General features: G+C 52.8%; 3 protein-coding genes across 6 annotated transcripts in view; 1 reads left to right on the plus strand and 2 right to left on the minus strand.

The window, feature by feature from the left end:
* SPATA2 (spermatogenesis associated 2) lies at positions 1-3378 on the plus strand. Its single transcript, XM_019458176.2, is given in 3 exon segments — positions 1-469; positions 1397-1999; positions 2001-3378. Coding segments are annotated over 3 exon segments (1563 nt in total). The 5' UTR covers positions 1-133; the 3' UTR covers positions 2625-3378.
* A 3849-nt stretch (positions 3379-7227) lies between these two features.
* Positions 7228-9435, minus strand: LOC109272295 (interferon lambda-1-like). Its single transcript, XM_053890151.1, has one exon. The coding sequence runs from the start codon at positions 8098-8100 to the stop codon at positions 7528-7530; it is 573 nt and encodes a 190-aa protein (XP_053746126.1). The 5' UTR covers positions 8101-9435; the 3' UTR covers positions 7228-7527.
* Positions 9436-16260: 6825 nt separating this feature from the next.
* Positions 16261-21761, minus strand: part of SLC9A8 (solute carrier family 9 member A8) — a 68836-nt gene continuing 63335 nt past the window's right edge. For all 4 annotated transcript variants that reach the window (XM_019458179.2, XM_053890153.1, XM_053890152.1 and 1 more), the window contains 2 exons: positions 20740-20886; positions 16261-19806 (listed from right to left, as the gene is read on the minus strand). In XM_019458179.2, the coding sequence (XP_019313724.1) occupies positions 19699-19806; positions 20740-20886 (255 nt within the window). In that variant the 3' untranslated portion in view covers positions 16261-19698. The remainder of the gene's footprint in view (positions 19807-20739; positions 20887-21761) is intronic.

The raw sequence follows: 21761 nt of genomic DNA on the forward strand, positions 1-21761 counted from the left end.
TGCTTCTTGTTCTTCCCCTTCCAGCGCATGCCCCTAGTCCAGGTGGGCAGCATGTCAGTGCTTTTGGCGATGTCACTGCCTCGAACCCAGAAGCCATGGAGGAGATAAGGTAGCCCCCCCGTCCCTGGATCGGATGGGGAAGCCCAGTTCAATGGATACAAAATACAAGGATGATTTATTTCGGAAGTACGTGCAGTTCCACGAGGGCAAAGTGGATGCCACCCCCAGCAAGCAGCGGCCTGGCAACGATGAGTACCTGCGGGTCGCAGCCTCGACCCTGCTCAGCCTGCACAAGGTGGATCCCTTTTATCGATTCCGGCTGATCCAGTTCTATGAGGTGGTGGAGAGCTCCCTGCGCTCGCTGAGCTCCTCCAGCCTGCGGGCTTTGGCCTGCGCCTTCAGTGTGCTGGAAACGGTCGGTGTCAACCTCTTCCTCTACCCGTGGAAGAAGGAATTCAGAAGCATCAAGGTAAGGTCTGGGGAAGGGCCATGCACACCGGTCTCCCTTCTTGCCCCTCCCAGTCCGACCTGAGAGGGCTTGTGCCAGTTACATCCCTCCTCTGCCTGCAGACCCGTCCGGGTATCTTGCCCACCGCCTTTGGTCCAACAACTAGAAGTACCCCCTTCTGTTCCCCACCTTGCCGGTCTGACCAGTGTCCTCTCTTTACTGAGTCCCTGCCCGTGGCAACTCCCGTCTGAAGCTGTGAAGTTGGAAAGGCAGGCAGCACCCTGGTGACGCAGGGCCTCGAAGCCCAGGGCAAAGGGCTTGAATTTGCCCTAAGTAGGCCGAGAGGCAAGGCAGACCCGGATCGGGTTTACATTTGGAAAGCATTCTGTTGTATGGGAAGGAGACCAGTGGGGCGGTGAGACCAGTTAGGAGGCTGCTGCAGACGCCGGGGTCCCCTGAGAGGCGGTTCGCACTAAGTGGGAACAGACAGGAGAGTGGAGGATGGATTTAAGAGAGCGAGAGAATTCTGAATCGTTCCGAAGGCAGCGATGGCTCAGGAGAGTTGCCACAAAGCCAGGCTTTTGTTCTTCAGAACTCCGCAGAAATCCAGAAAGGAATATTCTTCCTGCTCATTGGGCTTCCGCCTCGGCTCTGATCCCCTCTCTTCACCACCTTTGCCCTGTTTCCTCAAATGGTGCAGAGCCGCGGAAGCCTGAACAGGGAGCTGGTGGCTTTGTGCCCTCCCGCTCCAGGCGGTGCCCGTGCAGCTCCCCTCGCCCCGTGTGCCCAGCTGGCCTCTGTCTGCTACAGGGCGGGGAGGAGGGGGGGGCACTGCTGAGATCTTTCCCTCCTCTCTCCTCCCCCTGCTCACACACGGGTGTGCTCAGACCACGTGTGCCTCAGAGAGCAAATCCCGCCTCTCTTTTTCTGCCCACTTCCTTCTCCTAGACCTACACGGGCCCCTTCGTTTATTACGTCAAGTCGTCGTTGCTGGAAGAGGACATCCGAGCCATCCTGCATTACATGGGCTACGTGCCCGAGTTAGGGACTGCGTACAAACTCAAAGAGCTTGTGGAGACCCTCCAGGTGAAGATGGTCTCCTTTGAGCTCTTTCTGGCCAAGGTGGAGTGTGAGCAGATGCTGGAAATCCACTCACAAGTCAAGGACAAGGGCTACTCCGAGCTGGACGTGGTGAGCGAGCGCAAGAGCAGCGCGGAGGACGTGCGGGGCTGCTCGGAGGCCCTGCGGCGCCGGGCTGAGGGCCGGGAGCACCTGACGGCCTCCATGGCCCGCGTGGCGCTGCAGAAGTCAGCCAGCGAGCGGGCGGCCAAGGACTACTACAAGCCACGGGTGACCAAGCCCTCGAGGTCGGTGGACGCCTATGACAGCTACTGGGAGAGCCGGAAGCCGCCCCTGAAGGCCTCGCTGAGCCTGCGGAAGGAGCCGGTGGCCGCAGACGTGGGCGATGGCCTCAAGGACGAGATCGTCCGCCCGTCCCCCTCGCTCCTGGCCGTGTCCGGCTCCGCGCACGGAAGCCCGGACGACCTGCCGCCCCCCCTCGCCGAACAACGGTCTGGGCCCGCTGCGTGGCACGTACTTCTCCGCTCAGGATGACGTGGATCTGTACACGGACTCGGAGCCGAGGGCCGCGTCCCGGAGGCAGGACGCCCTGCGGCCGGACGTGTGGCTGCTCAGAAATGATGCCCACGCCCCCTACCACAAGCGCTCGCCCCCTGCCAAAGAGTCCGCCCTGTCCAAGTGCCAAAACTGCGGTCTGTCCTGCAGCTCCTCCCTCTGCCAGCGCTGCGACGGCCTGCTTGCCGGTCCCCCGGCCCCCAGGCCCGGCGCCTTCCCCGGCAAGGCCTCTGCCCACGACAGCCTGGCCCACGGGGCGTCTCTGCGGGACAAGTACGCGGGCCAGACTCAGGGCCTCGACCGGCTGCCGCACCTCCACCCGAAACCCAAGCCCTCGGCCGCAGCCACCTCCCGCTGTGGCTTCTGTAACCGCCCGGGTGCGGCCAACACCTGCACCCAGTGTTCAAAAGTCTCCTGCGACACCTGCCTCGGCGCCTACCATTATGACCCCTGCTGCAAAAAGAGTGAGCTGCACAAGTTCATGCCCAACAACCAGCTGAACTACAAGTCCACCCAGCTCTCCCATCTCGTGTACAGATAGACTCGACCTTGCACCCCCCCTGCTCCAAGGGCTACACCACCGACTTTCTGGGTTCCCCCAGGGAAGAAGTGTTCACGCATTGATCTCGGAAGCAGAGGCCTGCCTTTGACCGTGTAGGTGTCAGGGGATCGTGGGGTCGCCCGCACCACGTGCGCGTTCACCTGGCGACCCAGGTATTTCCTTTGATGGCTGCTTTGTCACCTGACAAGGGAGAGGGTGGCACTTCCGTTCACATTCATTTTTGCTAATCTCTCCACTCCCTATTCCATTGTTTGTTTTTGAAGAAGATTTCTGTCTCGGAGACTCTTGCCACCCCCACCCCTCCCACTGCAAAGCCAACTTGGACTGGGAAGGGCCCTCCAGGTCCCCTCCAAACGCCCACCTGGAGCGCCGAGCTAGAGGCCTGTTGGCTTGTGAAATGAGCCCTCCTGCCACACCGGGCCTCTTCCAGTGGCTCATCCCTTGGCCACCCCCTTCCCGGACACAAGGATCCCCTCCTGGACTCCCCGCCCCTGACTTCCACCCGTGTGGGTTTCAAAGGTGGACTGAGTCCGGTATTCACCGAACGGCATCCTGTTGCCACCACAGCTCAGTTCAGCCCGTGGCGTTTGTGCACTTTGCTCCGACGCACTGAAGCGTGGACCTTCCACGGCAGGATGGACTTCTCCCCCTTTCTGTTGTTTGCACATGCCCCTCTTACTGTACTGTAAATAGATATTTTTGAGATTTATTTTTAAATAAATATTCAACTTGCCGTGTGTTTCACAGTGGTTAAAACATTGATCATGTAGCTATTTATACAAATGGCCTGGGTTCTTTAGTCTTCCAAGGGAGGGTCTCCTCCCCTTCCGTGTTGTGTCCTACACACACCACAGCCCAAGGGTAGAGCAGAGAGTGTGGGGGCAGAGGAGGAACAGACGATGTCCCAGAATTGGTGGCGAGCCACTGTCTTCCCTCCAATAAATCTCTATATACCTACCTCCAGCATACACTTAGGGGGCTAGTGCGGGCCGGGAGTTCTGTGCACCTGCGGACTGTGATACCCTAGTGACCCTTCAGGAACCTCACCCTGCGGACCTACAGCCTGGTCTTTGCCATTTGCTGCGTGTGAACCTGCACTCCGAACTTCTTGAGTCTCGTTTGAGCAGGAACGTCATTTGGGATCTCCCCGCCCCTCCATCTCAGCCTTCTTCGCCTCTTTCCAGGACTCCTCTGCCACGTCGGTGATCTTTTTGCACTAAAAGTGGGCCCGAGTCAGCGTGTGCCCATCAGACGGACGTCTCCTGAGATGCTCAGCTGAGCCTAAGCGCTTCCAAACCTGAAGGCCCTTTAAACTCCTCATGTGAATGACCCCTCGATGTTGCTTTTGGGGTGCAGAGCAGGAGTGGGGCAAGAGTTTGAAACTAAAAACCGCTTCCTTGTGAACTAACATATTTTAGCCATACGTGTTTGTGATGTACAGAATATAGGAATTTACGTGCAGTGGGTTTTCTGGTAGAAAGGAGGTGTTCGGCTCTCGAACACATTGAGCTCTGGCTGAATCCTGAGGCCACTGTGAATTTGCTGATGTTCTTCCAATGCAGTGGAGTGATTTTAAGGTTTTCCAAATCTTCTGTGGCTCTTTTTTATATATCTAGTACAGCACATGTAGATACTCAATGTGTATATACAGCTGAGTTTCAACACCTTTATTACTGAGACCAGCCCGTTCTGGGGTCATCATCTTTGATGTTCTTCCTTCCCACGTTTCAGAAGTGTCGATGCCTGTTTTACTCCTGAGAGCTCTAGTTTTCTAGTTTTCCGTTCCCAGATCGCTCCAGCACTACAGGAACTTTTAAGCGACTGTGAGGCCAGGTAGCTTCTACGGTGGGCAGGAGCAGGAGTGCCCACCTCGTCCTGGGAGAGAAAGTCCGGCACACGTGTCATCATGGAGATACCGTGTTTATAGACTGGAATAGGAGATCTCTGACCGTGTCCTTGGCGTGTACCTTACTGTATGAGGTTGCTGTGATTGAGATGGGTAAATACATGCTAATTTAAAAAGACAGATGTTTTGCGATTGCTTTCTATCAAGAGTTGAAATGTTGAGAGATGACTCAAAAAAATAATAAAGTGTCTTCCATTATTAAACAAAGTGTTTGGAGTTTTATGTCCCTCCCTCCCTGCTGCTTTTGAGGTTTGGGCTGCTTGGATTGTTTGTTTGTTTTGCTCAAGCTGTATCCTCTGATGACAGGACTCTCATTTTCTCTTCCACAAAACTGATAACTTGATGAGAGCCCCGCTTTCGAGTGCTTACTCTGTGAGCCGGGTACTTTGCATGCTGACCCTTCACATGCGTGATTCCACAGAATAGTCTCCGTCATCCTGTAAACTAGGTAGTGTTACGATCCCCACCTGTAAGGTGGGGAAACTGAGGTGTGCAAAGTTGAGCCATGTTTCTTAGGAGTGGGACTACATACTCCAGGAGAAATGATTGTTGGTGGTGACTGACAGGCATTAAATAACATTGAAGGACATTATGAAAAAAATTAATTACGTTTTTCTTTCAATCCGTTTAAATGCCTTAAGGAGAAAGTCCATTTAACGCTAGCTTGTCTTTACCAAAGAGGAAGCAGGCGTTAGGCTCGGAGCCTTAGGCAGAGTCTTAGCTAGGTGTTCCGTTACCTTCTGTCTGGAGCAGGCCGTACTGCTTTTCCATCTATAGCAATGACAAGAGATCACTTTAAAAAATCAACGTAAGTGTTTTTCAAAAGGAGGGTTTGCAAGATACGTGGCAAAAATCTTGAGGGTGGCATAAGAGCAGCTGTGATTTGGGACATCCTGGCTTTTAAAAACTTTTTTTTAATGTTTATTTATTTTTGAGGGGGGGGAGGGGCAGAGAGAGGGGGAGACACAGAATCCAAAGCAGGTTCCAGGCTCTGAGCTGTCAGCACTGAGCCCGACGCGGGGCTCAAACCCACGAACCGTGAGATCATGACCTGAGACGAAGTTGGACACTTAACCGACTGAGCCACCCAGGCGCCCTGGGACATCCTGGCTTTTGGTAGCAGCAGGGTCTCTGCATGATGGTGACCACTGCTGGGTTGGCCCCTACAAGGCATCTCAGCAGTCAGAGAATAGCAGGTTTCTCCATTTCGTGCGCCGGTGAACAAATAATCCAGGCCTCGGGCCAGACCGAGGCCCAAGAGCTGGGTTGGGTTTTAGCTGCAGCCCAGGAAATGGCACCGCCAGGAAGAGCGGCTTCCTAGAGATGCGCACCTAGCCTGGGAGAGCCGAGGAAGCCAGACACTCGCTGCTGCACCCGGAGCAGAGTGGTGGCTTCAGAGCCGATTGCTTAATCTGTGTATGTAAACGACAAGCATGTTTAACATCATCGTGCCCGCCAGCTGCCCAGTAGCTCTGCTGCCCGCTTTGAGCACCGATCTGTGGCACCCCGCCCGCCCGATTACCAGTCTCAGAGAGAGAGAGAGAGAGAAGAGCTGTGGCAGACACTTTGAGTTGAACCCCCGTCTCCTCTCACCCTTTCTCCTTTGGTAATAGAAGCCCTGATTTTTAGACACATGGCCATCCAGAGTAAAGACTGCCTTCCCCAGCCGCTCCTGCAGCCAGGCGTGGTCATGTGGCCGTGTCTGGGCAGTGGGACGGAGAAGTGGTTCGTGTGGCTTCTCAGACATGTCTTTGAAGGATCTTTTCTTCTTCCCACCCGAGCCTCCTTCCTGGCTGGAATGGAGCGGCCCAGGGAGACTCTGAGGCGGAAGCCAAGTGATGAGGGAGGGGCGGTTGGGAGCGGCTGGGTCCCTGATGCTTAAGAAGCCGCCATCATAGCCAGCCTGCCCTGCCTACCTCCAGAGTTTTTATGTGAGAGAGGAATGAGCCATTATCTTGCTTAAATGCCACCCCCCTCCCCCGGCCCATATTCTCATTTAAGAAGCCATCTTATTTACAAAAGAGGTACAAATGAACCCAGCTTCCATGATTTAACAGCTACCGACTTGTGGCCAACCTGGTTTCCTTTTTACCTGTCCGTCCACTTCCCTCCTAAATTCCTTTGAAGGAAATTCCAGACATCTGCTTCAGTGGAATATTTCAGTATGTGTCTCTAAAAGACAAGGGACTTTTAAAACACCATACCATTATCACATCTAAATTTTTATAATTCTTTAATAGCGATAGATAGGCAGTCAATGTTCCGATGTCCAGTTGTATAAATTCATATTAAAAAAATTGTTTTTTAACGTTTATTCATCTTTGAGAGACAGAGAGAGACAGAGCATGAGCGGGGAAGGGGCAGAGAGAGGGAGACCCAGAATCCGAAGCAGGCTCCAGGCTCCGAGCTGTCAGCACAGAGCCCGACGCGGGGCTCGAACTCAACGAACCGCAAGATCATGACCTGAGCCGAAGTTGGACGCTCGACCGACTGAGCCACCCAGGTGCCCCTAAATTCATATTTTAAAAACAGTTTGTATCAGGGCTCAAATAAGGTCTCCACATTGCATTTCGTGGATAGACCTTTAAATCACCGTTACCCTCAAAGCTGTTCGTGTAGAGTATAGGGACCCTATCTTTCTCTTTTTTTTTCCTTGAAATGTTTTTGTCAAGCTGGATTTTTAGTCCTTTAGAGTTCGCTAGAGTCTGCACTTTGCCGACTGCAGCTCCCACTGTTGTTTAACGTGTTCCTCTGTTCTCTCCATCTCCGGAGCAGTTGGCTCTTTTTTTTCTCTCTTCCTTACTGTTTATTTGCTGTACATTGCACAAAAGTAGAAAAATAAACATCTCCTATGGCTATGGAGCGGGGCTGCAGGTCCATAAATAAGGGATTGAAAGGAAATAACTTAAGGAAGGATGAGGCCTGGTGCATACAGAAGGTCTGGGTCCCGGACGGGCTGGGGTCGGGTCCAGGTTTTCAGACGCACAGGTCTCCACTGGTGACACACTTCAGGTCCCGTGTGAGGAGGCGGAAGAGGTTGAACGTGACGGAGGCCTCGAGGCACCCCTGGGACTCCTCTGGGGCCCTCTGGAGCCGGTGCAGCCAGTGGTGCAGGCGGCCGCGGGGTCTGGGTCCCGCCGTGGGCTGAGCCCGGACACAGGCCTGGAGCTCGGAGTGGATGTGGCGCAGCACACGAAGGGGCTGGTCCAGGACGACGCCCAGGGGTGAGTCAGTCACGTTCCCCAGGACCTTCAGCGTCAAGTCTAGTTCAGCCTCCAAGGCCGCAGGGCGCTCCCAGGCCTGCAGTCGAGTCAGGTCCCTGGTCCTGGGGAAGAGGCGAGAGCCACAGCTCCAGTTCTTCGGCGGGAGTGACTCTTCTAAGGCGTCCCTGGCCTTCTTGAAGGCTTCTAGCTCCCTCGGCGACAGAGGTGGGAACTTGCCCACGTGGCAGCCCCTCCTGGTTGGGGGGGGCCTGGAAGTGGGGACAGGGCCCGCGCTGGTCAAGCCCAGCCCCACGGTCACCAGCACCACAACCCAAGCTGGAGCCATGGCCCGATCTCGACTGCTTCCCCGGCCGCATGGCTCCGCTTTTAGCCAGGCTCGCTGGGCAATCCCAGCTGATGTATGTAAAGTGAAAAGGCAAGTGGAAATTGGAATCTCCACTGGGCCTGAAAAGGCCTGAGTAGGCGGAGCCAGGCGCTGAAGCAGGTGAGCACGTGGGCGTGGGCTAGGCTGCCTGAGCCGCAGAGAAAGGGCATCCGACGGGTCCCTTCCCTGGACTTGTGCCGAGAAGGAAAGAGAAACTGAAATTCCCTCATAGGAGAACGCCTTGTTTCTGAGAAGTCCAGGGTCTGGACAGTCGCGTTTAGGACTCTCTGGGGCAGCCTTCAGCTGACTGTGGGGAGCCCCTTACCGAGGCCGAGGCAGGTGCCGGGGCGAGGGGTGTGGGCCAGGGTGCCTGAGCGGCAGAGGCGGCTTCCCTTCGAAGCGCAGTCTTCGTTGGCTGTGGTCCCATTCGTGTACTTTTGCTTCTGTTACCCGTGCTTTTGGTGTCACATCCAGGAAATCGTTGCCAGATTCACTGTCACGAAACTTTTCGCTGCGTTTTCTTCTAGGAGTTTTATAGTTTTAGATCTTACATTTAGGCCTTTAATCCATTTGGAGTTAAGTTTCATATGTGGCGTAAGGTAAGGTCTAACTTCAGTCTTTTGCGTTTGGATCTCCAGTTTCCCCACCACCATCTGTTGAGACTGTCCTTGCCCTATTGTATGTTCTTGGTACCCTTGTTGAAGCTCATTTGATCATATATGCGAGGGTTTATTGGGCTCTATTCTGTTCCATTGGTCTTTAAGTCTATCTTTATGCCAGTACTACAGTTGTTTTTTTTTTTTTTAATTTTTTTCAGTGTTTATTTATTTTTGAGAGACAGAGACAGAGTGGGAACGGGGGAGGGGCAGAGAGAGAAGGAGACACAGAATCCGAAGCAGGATCCAGGCTCCGAGCTGTCAGCACGGAGCCCGATGCGGGTCTTGAACTCACGAACCATGAGATCATGACCTGAGCCGAGGTCGGACACTTAACCGAACTGAGCCACCCAGGCGCCCCCCAGTACTACAGTATTTTGATTACTGTAGCTTTGTATATAATATGTTTTGAAATCAGGAAGACTGTTTCAACTATTCAGGGTACCCCCTTGAGATCCAGTATAAATTTTTTTTTTTGCCTTTTTAAATTGTGGGAAAAAAAGCAAAAGAAGAACAATATTTCATGACACGTGGAAATTACATGAAGTTCAAGTTTCAATGTCCATAAATAAAGCTTTGTTGGAACCTAGCCATGCTCTTATCTGTGGCTGCTTTCAGGTTACAGCAGCAGAGTTGAACAGTTGTGTGGCCCTCAAAGCTGGAAATATTTATTATCAGTCCCTTTATAGAAAATGTTCCCTGACCTATGGTCTGAAAGTCCAAGAAGGCCAGTGGTCCCTGACCCAGCTGCTACTCTGGGAGAATCACGGACGATCTGGTTGGTGCATGATGGCCCCACTCTCTACTTTCTTCTCCAGCTCACAATACAGATAAGTAATATTTCATTTTCTTCCAACATCTTCATATCAGCTCTGTGGTCATACTGTGACAAGCCTGTGACAAGTTGTGAAAAGCAATTTCTCAGGGAAGAGGAGGAGTTCCCCTCCCCGACCAGCTTTTTCTTTTTAAATTTTATTATTTTTTAAAATTTACATCCAAGTTAGTTAGCATCTAGTGCAACAATGATTTCAGGAGTAGATTCCTTAGTGCCCCTCACCCATTTAGCCCATCCCCCCTCCCACAACCCCTCCAGTAACCCTCTGTTTGTTCTCCATATTTAAGAGTCTCATGTTTTGTTCCCCTCCGTTTTTATATTATTTTTGCTTCCCTTCCCTTATGTTCATCTGTTCTGTGTCTTAAAGTCCTCGTATGAGTGAAGTCATAGGATATTTGTCTTTCTCTAATTTCACTTAGCATAATACCCTCTAGTTCCATCCATGTAGTTGCAAAAGATTTCATTCTTTTTTACTGCTGAGTAATACTCCATTGTGTATGTGTGTGTGTGTGTGTGTGTGTATACATCTTTATCCATTCATCCATCGATGGCCATTTGTGCTCTTTCCATAATTTGGTTATTGCTGAAAGTGCTGCTATAAACATTGGGGTGCATGTTTCCTTTCGAAACAGCACCCCTGTATCCCTTGGATAAATGCCTAGTAGTGCAATTGCTGGGTCGTAGGGTAGTTCTATTTTTAGTTTTTTGAGAACCTCCACACTGTTTTCCAGAGTGGCTGCACCAGCTTGCATTCCCAAGATCCAGTATAAATTTTAGGACCATTTTTTTCTAGTTCTGCAAAAATGCCATTGGGATTTTGACAGGGATTGATTGCATGGAACCAGTAGATTGCTTTGGGTAGTATGGACACTGTTATAATATGAAGTCTTCCAACCCATGAACACAAAATATCTTTCCATTTATTTGTGTGTTCTTTAATTCCTTCCAGTAATGTTTTATAGTTTTCAGGGTACAAATCTTTCACTTCCTTGCTTGAGTTTATTCCTAATGATTTTATTCTTTTTGATGCTACTGTGAATGGGATTGTTTTTATAATTTCATTTTCAGATTTCTCATTGTGTATGTATAGAAGGCAACTGATTTTTTTTTTTTTTTATGTGCTAGTTTTGTATCCTGCAACTTGGTTGAATTCATTTATTCTAACAGGTTTCGTGTGTGTGTGTGTGTGTGTGTGTGTGTGTGTGTGTGTGTGTGTGAAATCTTTAGGGTTTTCTACATATAAGATCTTGTTATCTGAGAATAGATGCAATTTTGTTTCTTTCCAATTGGGATGCCTTTTATTTCTTTTTCTTACCTAATTGCTCTGGCTGACTGCCAGTACTGTGTTGAACTCAAGTGGCAAGAGTAGGCATCCTTGTCTTGTTCCTGATATTAGAGGAAAAGCTTTCTGTCTTTTACCATTGGGTATGATGTTCACTGGGACACATAGGTTTTCTTTTTTTTTAATTAAAACAATTTTTTAATGTTTATATTTGAGAGAGAGAGAGAGAGAGAGAGAGAGAGAGAGAGAATGGGAGCAGGGGAGGGGCAGAGAGAAAGGGAGACACAGAACCTGAAGCAGGCTCCAGACTCTGAGCAGTCAGCACAGAGCCCGAATCAGGGCTCGAACTCACAAACTGTGAGATCATGACCTGAGCTAAAGTCGGATGCTGAACCGACTGAACCACCCAGGCGACCCAGACACATAGGTTTTCATATGTAGCCTTTATTATGTTGAGGTCATTTCTTACTATTCCTACTTTGTGGAGTATTTTTATCATGAAAGTGTTTTGAATTTTGTTAAATGCTTTTTCTCTGCATCGACTGAGGTGACTTTTTTTGTCTTCCATTCTATTAATGTGGCATATCTCATGGTAGTTGACTTTTGAGGTTTGCTCAGATTTGGTTTGAGTTTTGGGGATGTTGTATTCTTTCATCAGGAGGCACATGATGTTGGATTCTCTCCTTTTGGGAGAGTAGCAGCCATTAGGACTGTTTAGTCCTTAGACCGGTCATTTCATTGGAAGTTGCAACACGTAGATATTCCAATGCTAGTATTCCTTCTTTGTTTGGCAACTGGGATACTTCTATAAAAAGAAACTTCCCTGTGGTGGTGTGAATCTACATATGTGATCAAATTGGATAGAACTAAATACACACTCTCACACCAGTGCATGTAAAACTGGTACAATTTGAACAAGATGTGTGGCTTGTACCAATGTTAGTTTTCTCGTTGTGATACTTTCTGTAGTTGTGCAAGATGTCACCACTGAGGAAACTGGGTGCAGGGTACTGGGACCTTTTAGTATTATTGTTTTGCAACTTCCTGTAAATTTATAATTATTTTTTTGAAAAGAAAATGAAACTTCTTTCAGCTAGTATTTGACTACCAGTAGTCTAGTTTAAGCGAGATCAACGCTTAATTATTTGCCTTTATTACCATTTTTTTTTTTTAACATTTATTTATTCTTGAGACAGAAAGAGAGACAGCATGAACAGGGGAGGGTCAGAGGAAGAGGGAGACACAGAATCTGAAACAGGCTCCAGGCTCTGAGCTGTCAGCACACAGCCCGACGCGGGGCTCAAACCCACGGACCACGAGATCATGACCTGAGCCGAAGTCGGATGCTCAACCGACTGAGCCACACAGGCGCCCCAATTATTACCATTTTTTTAGTAAGCTTAAGTCCCAGCGTGGAGCTTGAAGTGATGACCCTGAGATCAAAAGTCAAGTCATGGGCCAGCCAAGTGCCCCTCTTTGCCTTATTTTTACTTAATGAGCTGATGCCTTAGAATCCCCCAACAGCGACTGATTTTTTTAAAGTATGAACTCACTGATTTCAGTATGTTTTAAATATTTCAGTCCTATACATTATTGTTATTGGTGCTCAGATTCCTGTGTTTGGCCAGGAGGGACCTCTTCCAGTCCTTCCTGAATCCTTTTGACTTGACCCTGGAACCTTTGATTGCCTCCACTCTCTGGTAGGACAGGGTGCTCCAAGTTCATCTTGTACATTTCCTCCCCAGGTCCTGGAATCACGTTTCTCCAGAGAGGGGTCCTGTCACTGTGAAGTGACATTTGGAGACCACGGTCTGAGAGCTAGGGATGCTCACTGCCACTGGGCTAGTCATTGCTTCTTGGTCTTTTTTATGAGCAGAGTTGACGTTCTTTCCAGAACAAAATATGTCATAAGATCACACTTCTACTTTAAATTAAAATTCAGGACTATAGGATCTTTACTTAACCTCATCAGTCTGTTTTTCCCATGCTAGGAATCCTGGTTCTCAGGGACTCCAGGAAAGCCATCACGGATTTTAATTTCGCCACCTATGACGAGACCTACTGTTGACCGAGAGGAGGGAGTCATGGTGTGGGGTGGCCCCTGGGAGCGAGTCTCAGTTACACACCCCTCCCCTCTACTGAGTGGGGCATGACAGAGGCTCTGGTTTGCAACTTCACAGGTAGGGTTCACTCCTGGCTGCCCATGGTTCCATTAGTAAACGAGACATCAGAGATAGGTGAAGCTGGAGTGGGGGGAATGCGGTTCAAATGCAGTTCTGTACCTTCCCTTCCCTGCCCCAGATGAGCCCCTGCTCCCAGTGTCAACCTTCCCAGCCTTTACACTTTCACCACACTTGTCCACATCCTTAAGCACCTCATGTCACGTCGTTTCGCGTGGTTTTATACGTGCTCGCCAGCAGCTTGCTGTCCCCTCCTCTCGCTGCTCTGAGATTTATCTGTGCTGATATGTTCATGCAAGTTTCACTTGTTCATCCATCCTTTCTCACCGCTGCACAGAATACCTTGCGTGACTGCCACAGCTTATCCTGGAGAGAAACATTTAGCTTGTTTCTAATCACGTGCTATTGCAAATATTCTTACAGGTGTCTCCTGGGGCAAGAGTGTGTAAGAATTTCTCTAGGGCAGGCTTTTCTGTAAATGGCTGGGAAGTGAATATTTTCAGCTTTGGAAGCCAAGAGGCCAAAAAAAAAAAAAAAAAAAAAAAAAAAAAGTTAACGTCAGTACTTATGTAACAAGAGAGAAAAAATTTCCGTAATTTTAAAAAAACTGAATTTTATGCCCATCGTGGGGCCTGAACTCATGGTCCTGAGATCCAGAGTCGCATGCTCTACTGACTGAGCCAGCCAGGTGCCCCTCCATGAATTTTTTTTTTATATGTTGACTTATTCTTGAAAGAACGAGAGCCAGAGTGTGAGTGGGAAAGAGGCAGAGAGAGAGGGACGCACAGAATCTGAAGCAGGCTCCAGGCTCCGAGCTGTCAGCAGAGCCCAATGCGGGGCTCGAACCCATTAACTACGAGGTATGACCTGAGCTGAAGTCAGACGCTTAAACTGAGCCACCCAGGCACCCCCATGAAAAAAAATTTTTTTTTTAATTTTTTTTTTTTTAATGTTTATTTTATTATTTTTGAGACAGAGAGAGACAGAGCATGAACAGGGGAGGGGCAGAGAGAGACGGAGACACAGAATCGGAAGCAGGCTCCAGGCTCTGAGCCATCAGCCCAGAGCCTGATGCGGGGCTCGAACTCACAGACCGTGAGATTGTGACCTGAGCCGAAGTCGGACGCTTAACCGACTGAGCCACTCAGCCGCCCCGAAAAAAAAATTTTTTAATGCTTATTTATTTTTGAGCGAGAAAGAGAGACAGAGTGCAAGCGGGGGGAAGGGGCACAGAGAGAGGGAGACACAGAATCCAAAGGAGGCTCCAGGCTCTGAGCTGTCAGCATGGAGCCTGACACGGGGCTCGAACCCACGAACTGCGAGGTCATGACCTGAGCCGAAGTTGGATGCTCAACCGACTGAGCCTCCCAGGCATCTCCCAGCCTATGAATTTTTAACTAAAAAATGCAAAGCTTTATTATATGGGTATTGAAATTTGAATTTCCTATCATTTTCATGTCATGAAATATTCTTGTGAATTTTTCTTCAACTACTTGAAGACGTTAAAAACCATTCTTCACTCTCTGGTGAAGTGCCTGGGATCAGGACAGGCCATCCTGCCTGCTTTCACTATTACGTGTTTTGTGTCTGCGCCTGTTACCATAAGCAGCTTTGGATGCCTTTTGGAAGGGTGAGGGGGTAAAAACGAACGGAAGCTCCAGGCTTCCCACAGGTTAATGCCACCACCTTCCACAGAGCCTCCTCCAGCTGTGTGTGTGGATCGAGAACCTGGAGGACGGACCCGCGTGTTCCTGGTTTCACCGCCCGGCAGAGGCCCGTCGGGGCTGATCTGCTGTCCCAGGCGCCAGGAGACCGGTAGCCCAGGGAGCCCTGGGGAGGATGGGTCCCTAGCCCGCCCCCGCGGGGAGAAGCGGCCGTGGGCCGGCGGGAGGCTAGGCCTCCGGGCTCCTCGCTAAGGGCTGGGGGCAGGAATCAGGCCCGGGTCTGCGACACGTCTGCTGCTGGCCCCCGAGTTTGGTAGGTGGTGACACAGCTGAGTCCCATGTATTTGCGAAGCCACCTGAACACGAACACAGGAACTGGCTCTGATTCAGCAGCGTCCGTTTTTATTTCTAAATAAGTATCCAGTGACATTACTGTTTGCCATCCGCTTCTGAATTCTTTAAAGAGTCCAGTGAGGTGAAGCAGGGGCTCCGGCAGAGCAGCTACAGGCGCCCCATCTCTGACCTACCTCCCCCCCCCCCACCCCCAATCCCATCTCATCGACAGGAGCAGCAAATCCTTTCTCAGGAACCAGGACCTGACAGATACCTCTTACGACTTACGTGGCATGGGGTAGGACAAAGGATAAGCCTGACCTTCGCCAAAGTCTCAAAACAAATAAAAAAGCAGCACTGTAAACATTCCTTCGTTTTTACAAAGAAAGTTACTCAAAAGAATTCAAACTTCTGATTAACCTTGAGAACAACTCAAGCTTGGCACAGGCTGGGCTGGAGAAAACATTAAAGCCTCGGGTGAGCCACCAACCTCAAAGCCCCGAAGCGAGTGACAAGCCTTCCCGGGCCGGTAGCGGGAAGGCTCCTCAGAGCAGGGCCGGGGCTTCGAGAAGGGAGCGCCAAGAACGTGCTGACGTGGCTCTTCCACGTGGCTGCCAGGCTCCTGGGAGCACAGGCTCGCGAAGGTGACGGGTGACCTTTCCCTCCTGAGCAACCGTCTGCACGTTCCCCGTCCGGTCACGCGGCCCAGGCTCCTGCAGCTGCTCCTGAGGGCACGCGGTGCTCTCACCCCCAGTCGGGCCCGTCCGTCCGCGCAGAGCCGCCTGGGAGACCGACTCGCCGGTGAGAGAGGCCAAGTACGTTTTCTCCCTCCGGGACCACGTTGGCTGGGGCGGGAAAGTGAAAAAATGGGGTGGGCAGTGGGATGGGACGGCCCAGGGGAAACATAAAGGCAGCCTTCTTCTGTCACGTGGCCAACAGCAACAGAAGCTCTTGAATGTCTGACTCCATCTGCGTGAGAAATCGCAGGAACCCAAATGGAAGGCAGGGTGGCTACTTGGCTGTTTAAGGCTTTCCTCTCACAGGGGTGTTTGCATTTCAGACGTATCGCCTAGGGCTTTGGAGACGGAGTTCCTGGTACATACAGCAGCTTCTTAATGATTCTGGCTGCTGTTTCGGGAACGGTTCAGATTTGGTTTCCTACCGTCAACCAGCAGGAGAAACAGGGGTACGTGTTCTGGAGGGAATAGGGGAGGATCAGGGTGCCTTTTTTCTCTCTCTCTCTCTTTTTTGCATTTAAAGTCCTAATTAATGGCAGATCATTGATGCTGATTCCTCCTTGCACTTGAATCAGGGACCAGTTCTAAGGCCTGAACCTTTGACATCTGTAACTCGGATGAGGAGAAGCTGGCCGCCACCCTGCCCCACCCTCAGCCTCCCCACCAAAGCAGAAGTGGGATCCCAGCTGTGGCCACCCCGCTGAGGACTCTGCCAAATGTGCGGGCCCCCGTGGGAATGTGGAACCGAGACCCCCCGAGGCCAGAGGCCAAGTCTGTAGCTCTGACATAGGTTCCGAGGGGAGGAGGAGCCCCACTCACGAATCTCTCCACATTCCATGGCACACAAAGGAATCTGCAGGCAAACCAGGACCCCCCCTAGGCTGACTTAGGGTCCTCTGGGATCACCGACATTATGGGCCAGGCCCTGCCCCTTGGCCTTACACCAGCCAAGGCCTGGCCAGCATTTCCACTGTGAAGAGAGGTAGCTGGCCTGGGTGCGGGAGGTTTGTGCTTCTGCTGCTGGGCTCAGTGAGCACCACACTGTGGAACTGAGCCACCTTCCTCCTGCCTGGCCCTGGCTTAGCCTAGCCCAAAACTTGATCTCTGGGGGACCTAGGGCAAGCCGCCTCCTTTCCCTGTAACACCCACACCACAAGCTTCGGGGTACGGTTGTTCCCAGGAGTCCTACAACGACAGGCCATGTGACTTATTTCAAGAGTTCAAAATCGCTAGGCCTGCTGTGGGGGGGGGGGGGCGCTTTTGGTGGGGGGGGGGGGGTGCTTGCTGCCACATGGCTCCCCAAGGCAAGCACCTTCTAGTTCACTGGCTAACTAGCTGACTGGCCAGCTTCCCCAGAGGCCCTCACTGACTTTACAGCCTTCACCTCACCCTAAAGTGTGACCTTGTCTATGTGCTGTGGCTTCCCTGTCCCACGGCTTAGACCCAGAACGAAGTAAATTTGTGGGAAATTGGAGTTATGCTGGATATTTTTTTTAATCGACTAGGCATTTACTGCCCCCAATAGTAGAATTATTAGGTACGCTAAAGGTAGCCAACAGCACATTTCTGATTCTCAGGCAAAGACACTTTTAAAAATCCCCCAGGAAAACCCATCTCCATGATATGGATGGGAAAACCCATCTCCTACATAGGGCACACACCTGTCCTCGTGGGAATGCTCTCCAGCCTGCCAAACCTCCCTTAGCCAGCGGGGGGCAGAAGACCCATCACAGGAGACCCAAGCTGGTGCTGGTAACTGCCAGGAAAGGTGCCCCCTGCCCGCTGAGCCAGGCCCTGGGGACTTTCCACCCCGGGGACCCTTCTCTACTTCAGTGTCGTTTTCAGGTCTCAGCTAAAAGCGGGAGGCCAGATGGGACCTGGTGACCAGGGGCAGTCTGAATCGAGGAGATCCTGTTTTCACTGCTATTATCTATGAACTCACAGCCCCCTCCCCACTAAATTTTCTGGTCAACTATTGAGTTTGCAATGCAAGTTGCACTTCTGAGATCACACCCTGAATTTCAAGGAAGAAAGATTACTTATGGGTTTGGGAATGAGAGAACACTCTAGTCGGGGATCCCTGCCCACCTCCCTCCAGGGTGGACAAGGTCCCCTCCCTCTTTGACCTCTTCTTTTACTCTTCCCCTAAAAGCAAGTAGGACATGATGGAGGCCAGAATTACGATGGCATTACTCCTCCAGTGAAGGTATGAGGCGGAGTAAAATGCTCCTGTTTGGCTTAAATTAAGGGGTTAAAGTAGGAGATTACAAAAAGAGAAGTGGCCATATTTTAACCCTATCAAGTACAGATTTACTTTTCACGCATAGAAAGGAAACCATATGCTTCCAGCCTGACAGGCCTCACTCTTTCGGGAAAGGGGAAGGGGTCTGGGCAGCAGAGACCTGCAGAGTTCAGTCCTTGCTAACGTCCAGAGCCCTGCCGCCTGAGGCAGAAGAGATGGAAACATACGTGCTGCCAGCCCAGGGTCCGTGCTGGCCCACGGTGTCCCCACAGAGAACCAAGGAACGCACGTGATGAAGCAAGCCATGCCAGAGGGTGCCGAGTCCCAAGGCAGGGACCCTGAGCCACATAGGGGATTTGCCACCGGCCCACAGATGGGTGAAGGCTAGCAGCTGTGAGGCGCGGATGTGAAAGTCAGTGACCGCTTCATCTGGACACGATGGGCGGCTCCCCCTGCTAGACGGCCCAGGGGCCGGGACCACGGGGACAGGGCAGGGGGTGTGCACGGGGGCGAGTCCCCGGTGGGGGCAGCAGGGAGGAGCGCAGGGGGCTGCCGCTCTGGCCCCTGCTCCAGTTCTTGGGCGAGCTGGGACCCAAGATGGAAAAGAACTGGGAGAGGGAAGGAAGGTGGTAGCAGGTAAACAGTGGGCAGACTGTGTGGAGCCCAGGAAATGGGGCCTATGGACAATAAGGTCCACCGAGTGAGGGAGGTAACTGCTAGGCTCTCACTACTTCGTAAAAGTGCATGAATTTAAGCTCAATTAGAAGACAGCAGATGCCGGCCTGCATAAGCCCTGTAACGCTAGCCTCTCCCTCCAGAGGGCGCTCTGACCCCACAGACTAGGCTTCCTCACCCCAAAACCCAAGCTTCCAATGGGGCTTTAGAGAAGGGCCCATGTGCCCCTGCTCCGTACCGGCGTGAACATTCACCATATTCCCAGAGAAGGGCAGCTACTGCCTGCCACACAGGGAGACGGCCCGCGAGGGCCCAATCAGAGGTAATGAAGTTTGTCACTCGGTTTTTCTTTCTCAAGGAGTGCAAGCAACATCACAGAGGGGAGTGTGACATTTTCCAGATTTCGGAGCCCAGCGCTTAGGTCAGAATTGCTGCTGCTGAGGCCGGAGGCACCTCGATGACCAAGGGGAAACGGCTGGCTCCTCGCCCCGCTAGAACAGACACCCATCCCGGCCTCAGCAGGCGCTCCCGGGACGAAGGCCGTGGCTGGGAACGGCGGAAGCTGCGAGCCGGCGCTCCCCTGGCCGCCCCGGTCACGGCCGGGCTCCGCAGCGCCATTTCTCTCCTCACGCGCCACAGCTCGGCAGAGGACTACTCGCCCTGGGTGCAGAAGAGGAGAATTTACCTGGACACGTGGTCCCTCTGATCTGCGAGCTGAGAAGCAACACGGCGAGCAGAGGTCCGGCTCAGTGAGGCCTGGGGGGATGACTGTTTCCGAAGCAGACGGCTGGCTCCGAGGGCCGGGGACGCCGGGTTTAAAAGGACCGTGGCCTTTGCTTCACCCCGCCTCCATCTGCCCTGAGGAGGCCGCCCGATGCAAGCAGCACCGGGGGCCTTCGCGGAGTGTCTGTCCCGGGAGCCGTGGGGGGGGGGCCCGACGGGGCGCCCTGCTCCATCACAGCAGCTCCTGCTCGTCGTCTTCAGAGCCAGAGGGGCCCTGGCGCACCTCCTCGTACCACTTGTTGGTGAGGGTTTTCATCTGGATACGTCCGTGGTGGAGGTCCTGGGGCAGAAGACACAGCCAAGCCCTCATCAGTCTGGGTCTGGGTCAGGTCAGGGTTAGGGCTGAGGAAGGCGGGGCGGGGGGGGGGGGCTGCTTTATACCTCAGGGAGGCAGGGTACATGGCCACGGGCAATTTCAAAGTCTTAACGGACTAACTGAAGCTGGGATTTTTCTCTGTAGGGGTAAGATAACAGGGGGTGTCACTCAGAAGCCGGAGTAGGCGGCAGGATGGCGTGATGTTGAAAAACATGGCTTCTGGAATCAGACACACTGGGGCTCTGCTTCCACCTCTGCCATGTGTTAGCTGTGTGACCCCGGGTGGTTAGTTCACCTCTCTAGGCCTCAGTCTCCCCAGCGTCCAGTCAAAGAGCAGCTGCAGCCACGACACAAGATGTCGGGAGGCTGAAACGCAGCTACGATGATTAACGTCTGGCGCAACACCCGGCTCGGCAAGAGCTCCCACGCTGACGGCGATCATGACCGCCGGCGAGGGAAAGTGGCTCAGAAACAAGGTGGGGCCGGATGGCAGTTTCGGCAAAGCAGGCCCAAGCCGGTCCCCAGGAGACTGTGTCACTGTCACCCAGAGGACAGCTGTGCCCAGGGGGATGGACAAGAGCCCTAAGCCAATGCCCGAGGCCCCGCATGTTTGAAATTTTCAGCTCAGACTCAGTAGCCGATCAACGTCTTGAGTCTATCATCCAGGAAAACCAAACTGTTGACGAGTCTATTATTAAACTAGCGCTAAAAATGGCAGTGAAGGAAAAACAGCAGATGCTGAGTTCCACGGCGTATCCAGCTGCCGGCCTGGGGAGGGCCGAGTAGGGGGGAGCTGGCCCGGCCGGCTCCCCGCTGCCCACCTGCTCCTGGCCGCGGCAGGTCCTGAGGGAGGAAGGGGAGGGACCCTCAGCTGGGGGGCGCGGGCCAGTGTCCCACCTCCTGAGTTAGCCGCCGCGTGAAAAAGGGGTTCAGGTACTTGGCGTCCAGCCACACGAAGCCTTTGAGGTCCTGCCGCCTGATGTAGTGGGCTTCATACTCCTCCTCTGTGAGCTCTGACAAGTGCTCCGACTCGATGGTGTTGCCCTGCGGGGGGAGGGGAGGCGGTCTGAGGGTCATCAGCGGGCGTCTTCCTGGGGGGCCCCACACCACCCGGCCCATCCAGCGGCCCTTCGCTTCCGGCCACCAGTGTCCCCAGCCCTAACTGTGCTTTTGCATCAGTGCGGGGTGCTGTGGCCAGCAAAGCGCCTCCTGGGAGCCCACGGGGAGGCGGGAAGGTTTGTGAAAACACGATGGATACCCAGGGATAAACCTGAATTACGAATAAACCAGAATTTATGTGTGGGCTGGGGTTTGGTCTGTAAGCTTTCCAGGGTGATTCTATGTGCAGGCAGGACTGGGAACTGCCACCTAGGTTATTTCATTCCCAGAAAACGGAACAAGGGAGGCTCTTTCGTCGTTTCTGCCCGTAGCTGCACCAGCTGTGGTTCTGCCCTGGGCCGGCGTCTCCTGGTCAGCGTGGGGGGCGGGGAACGGTCCTGGTGGGAGCCGGAGGGCAAGGAGAACAAGTAGCGTGGCAGGGCCGGTCTGGAGGGGGAGGCGGTGTCAGGTCACTGGATCTAGGTCAGCACCGCTCCAGGCCCCGGGCCCAGGCCAGGCCCGCCCTCCGCAGGGATGACCAAAGGCCACCAGAGTGTGAACGTAGCATCTGCTGCTCTGCTGGAGGACTGGCTCTGAAGCCACAGCCACGTGGCCTCCGCTGGCGGGCCCGGGCGGTGGTGCGGGTGCAGGAGGGGGGAGGGGCGTGGAGGGCACGTGGATGCGGTGGTTCTCAAACTCCGGCCGCATCAGCATCACCGGGAGGGCTTGGGAATCCACAAAACGCTGGGCCCCCCAGGCTCCCCCTCAGAATTCTGGTTCTGCGTGCGTGCGTGCGTGCGTAGGTGCTCAGGTCCTCAAAT

This window comes from Panthera pardus, unplaced genomic scaffold (genome assembly GCF_024362965.1).
Source record: "Panthera pardus isolate Hobbes unplaced genomic scaffold, ASM2436296v1 HiC_scaffold_25, whole genome shotgun sequence".
NCBI lineage: Eukaryota > Metazoa > Chordata > Mammalia > Carnivora > Felidae > Panthera > Panthera pardus.

Coding starts and splice junctions, on each gene's coding strand:
- LOC109272295 (XM_053890151.1), bottom strand. CDS start 8,100: ATGGCTCCAGCTTGGGTTGTGGTGCTGGTGACCGTGGGGCTGGGCTTG.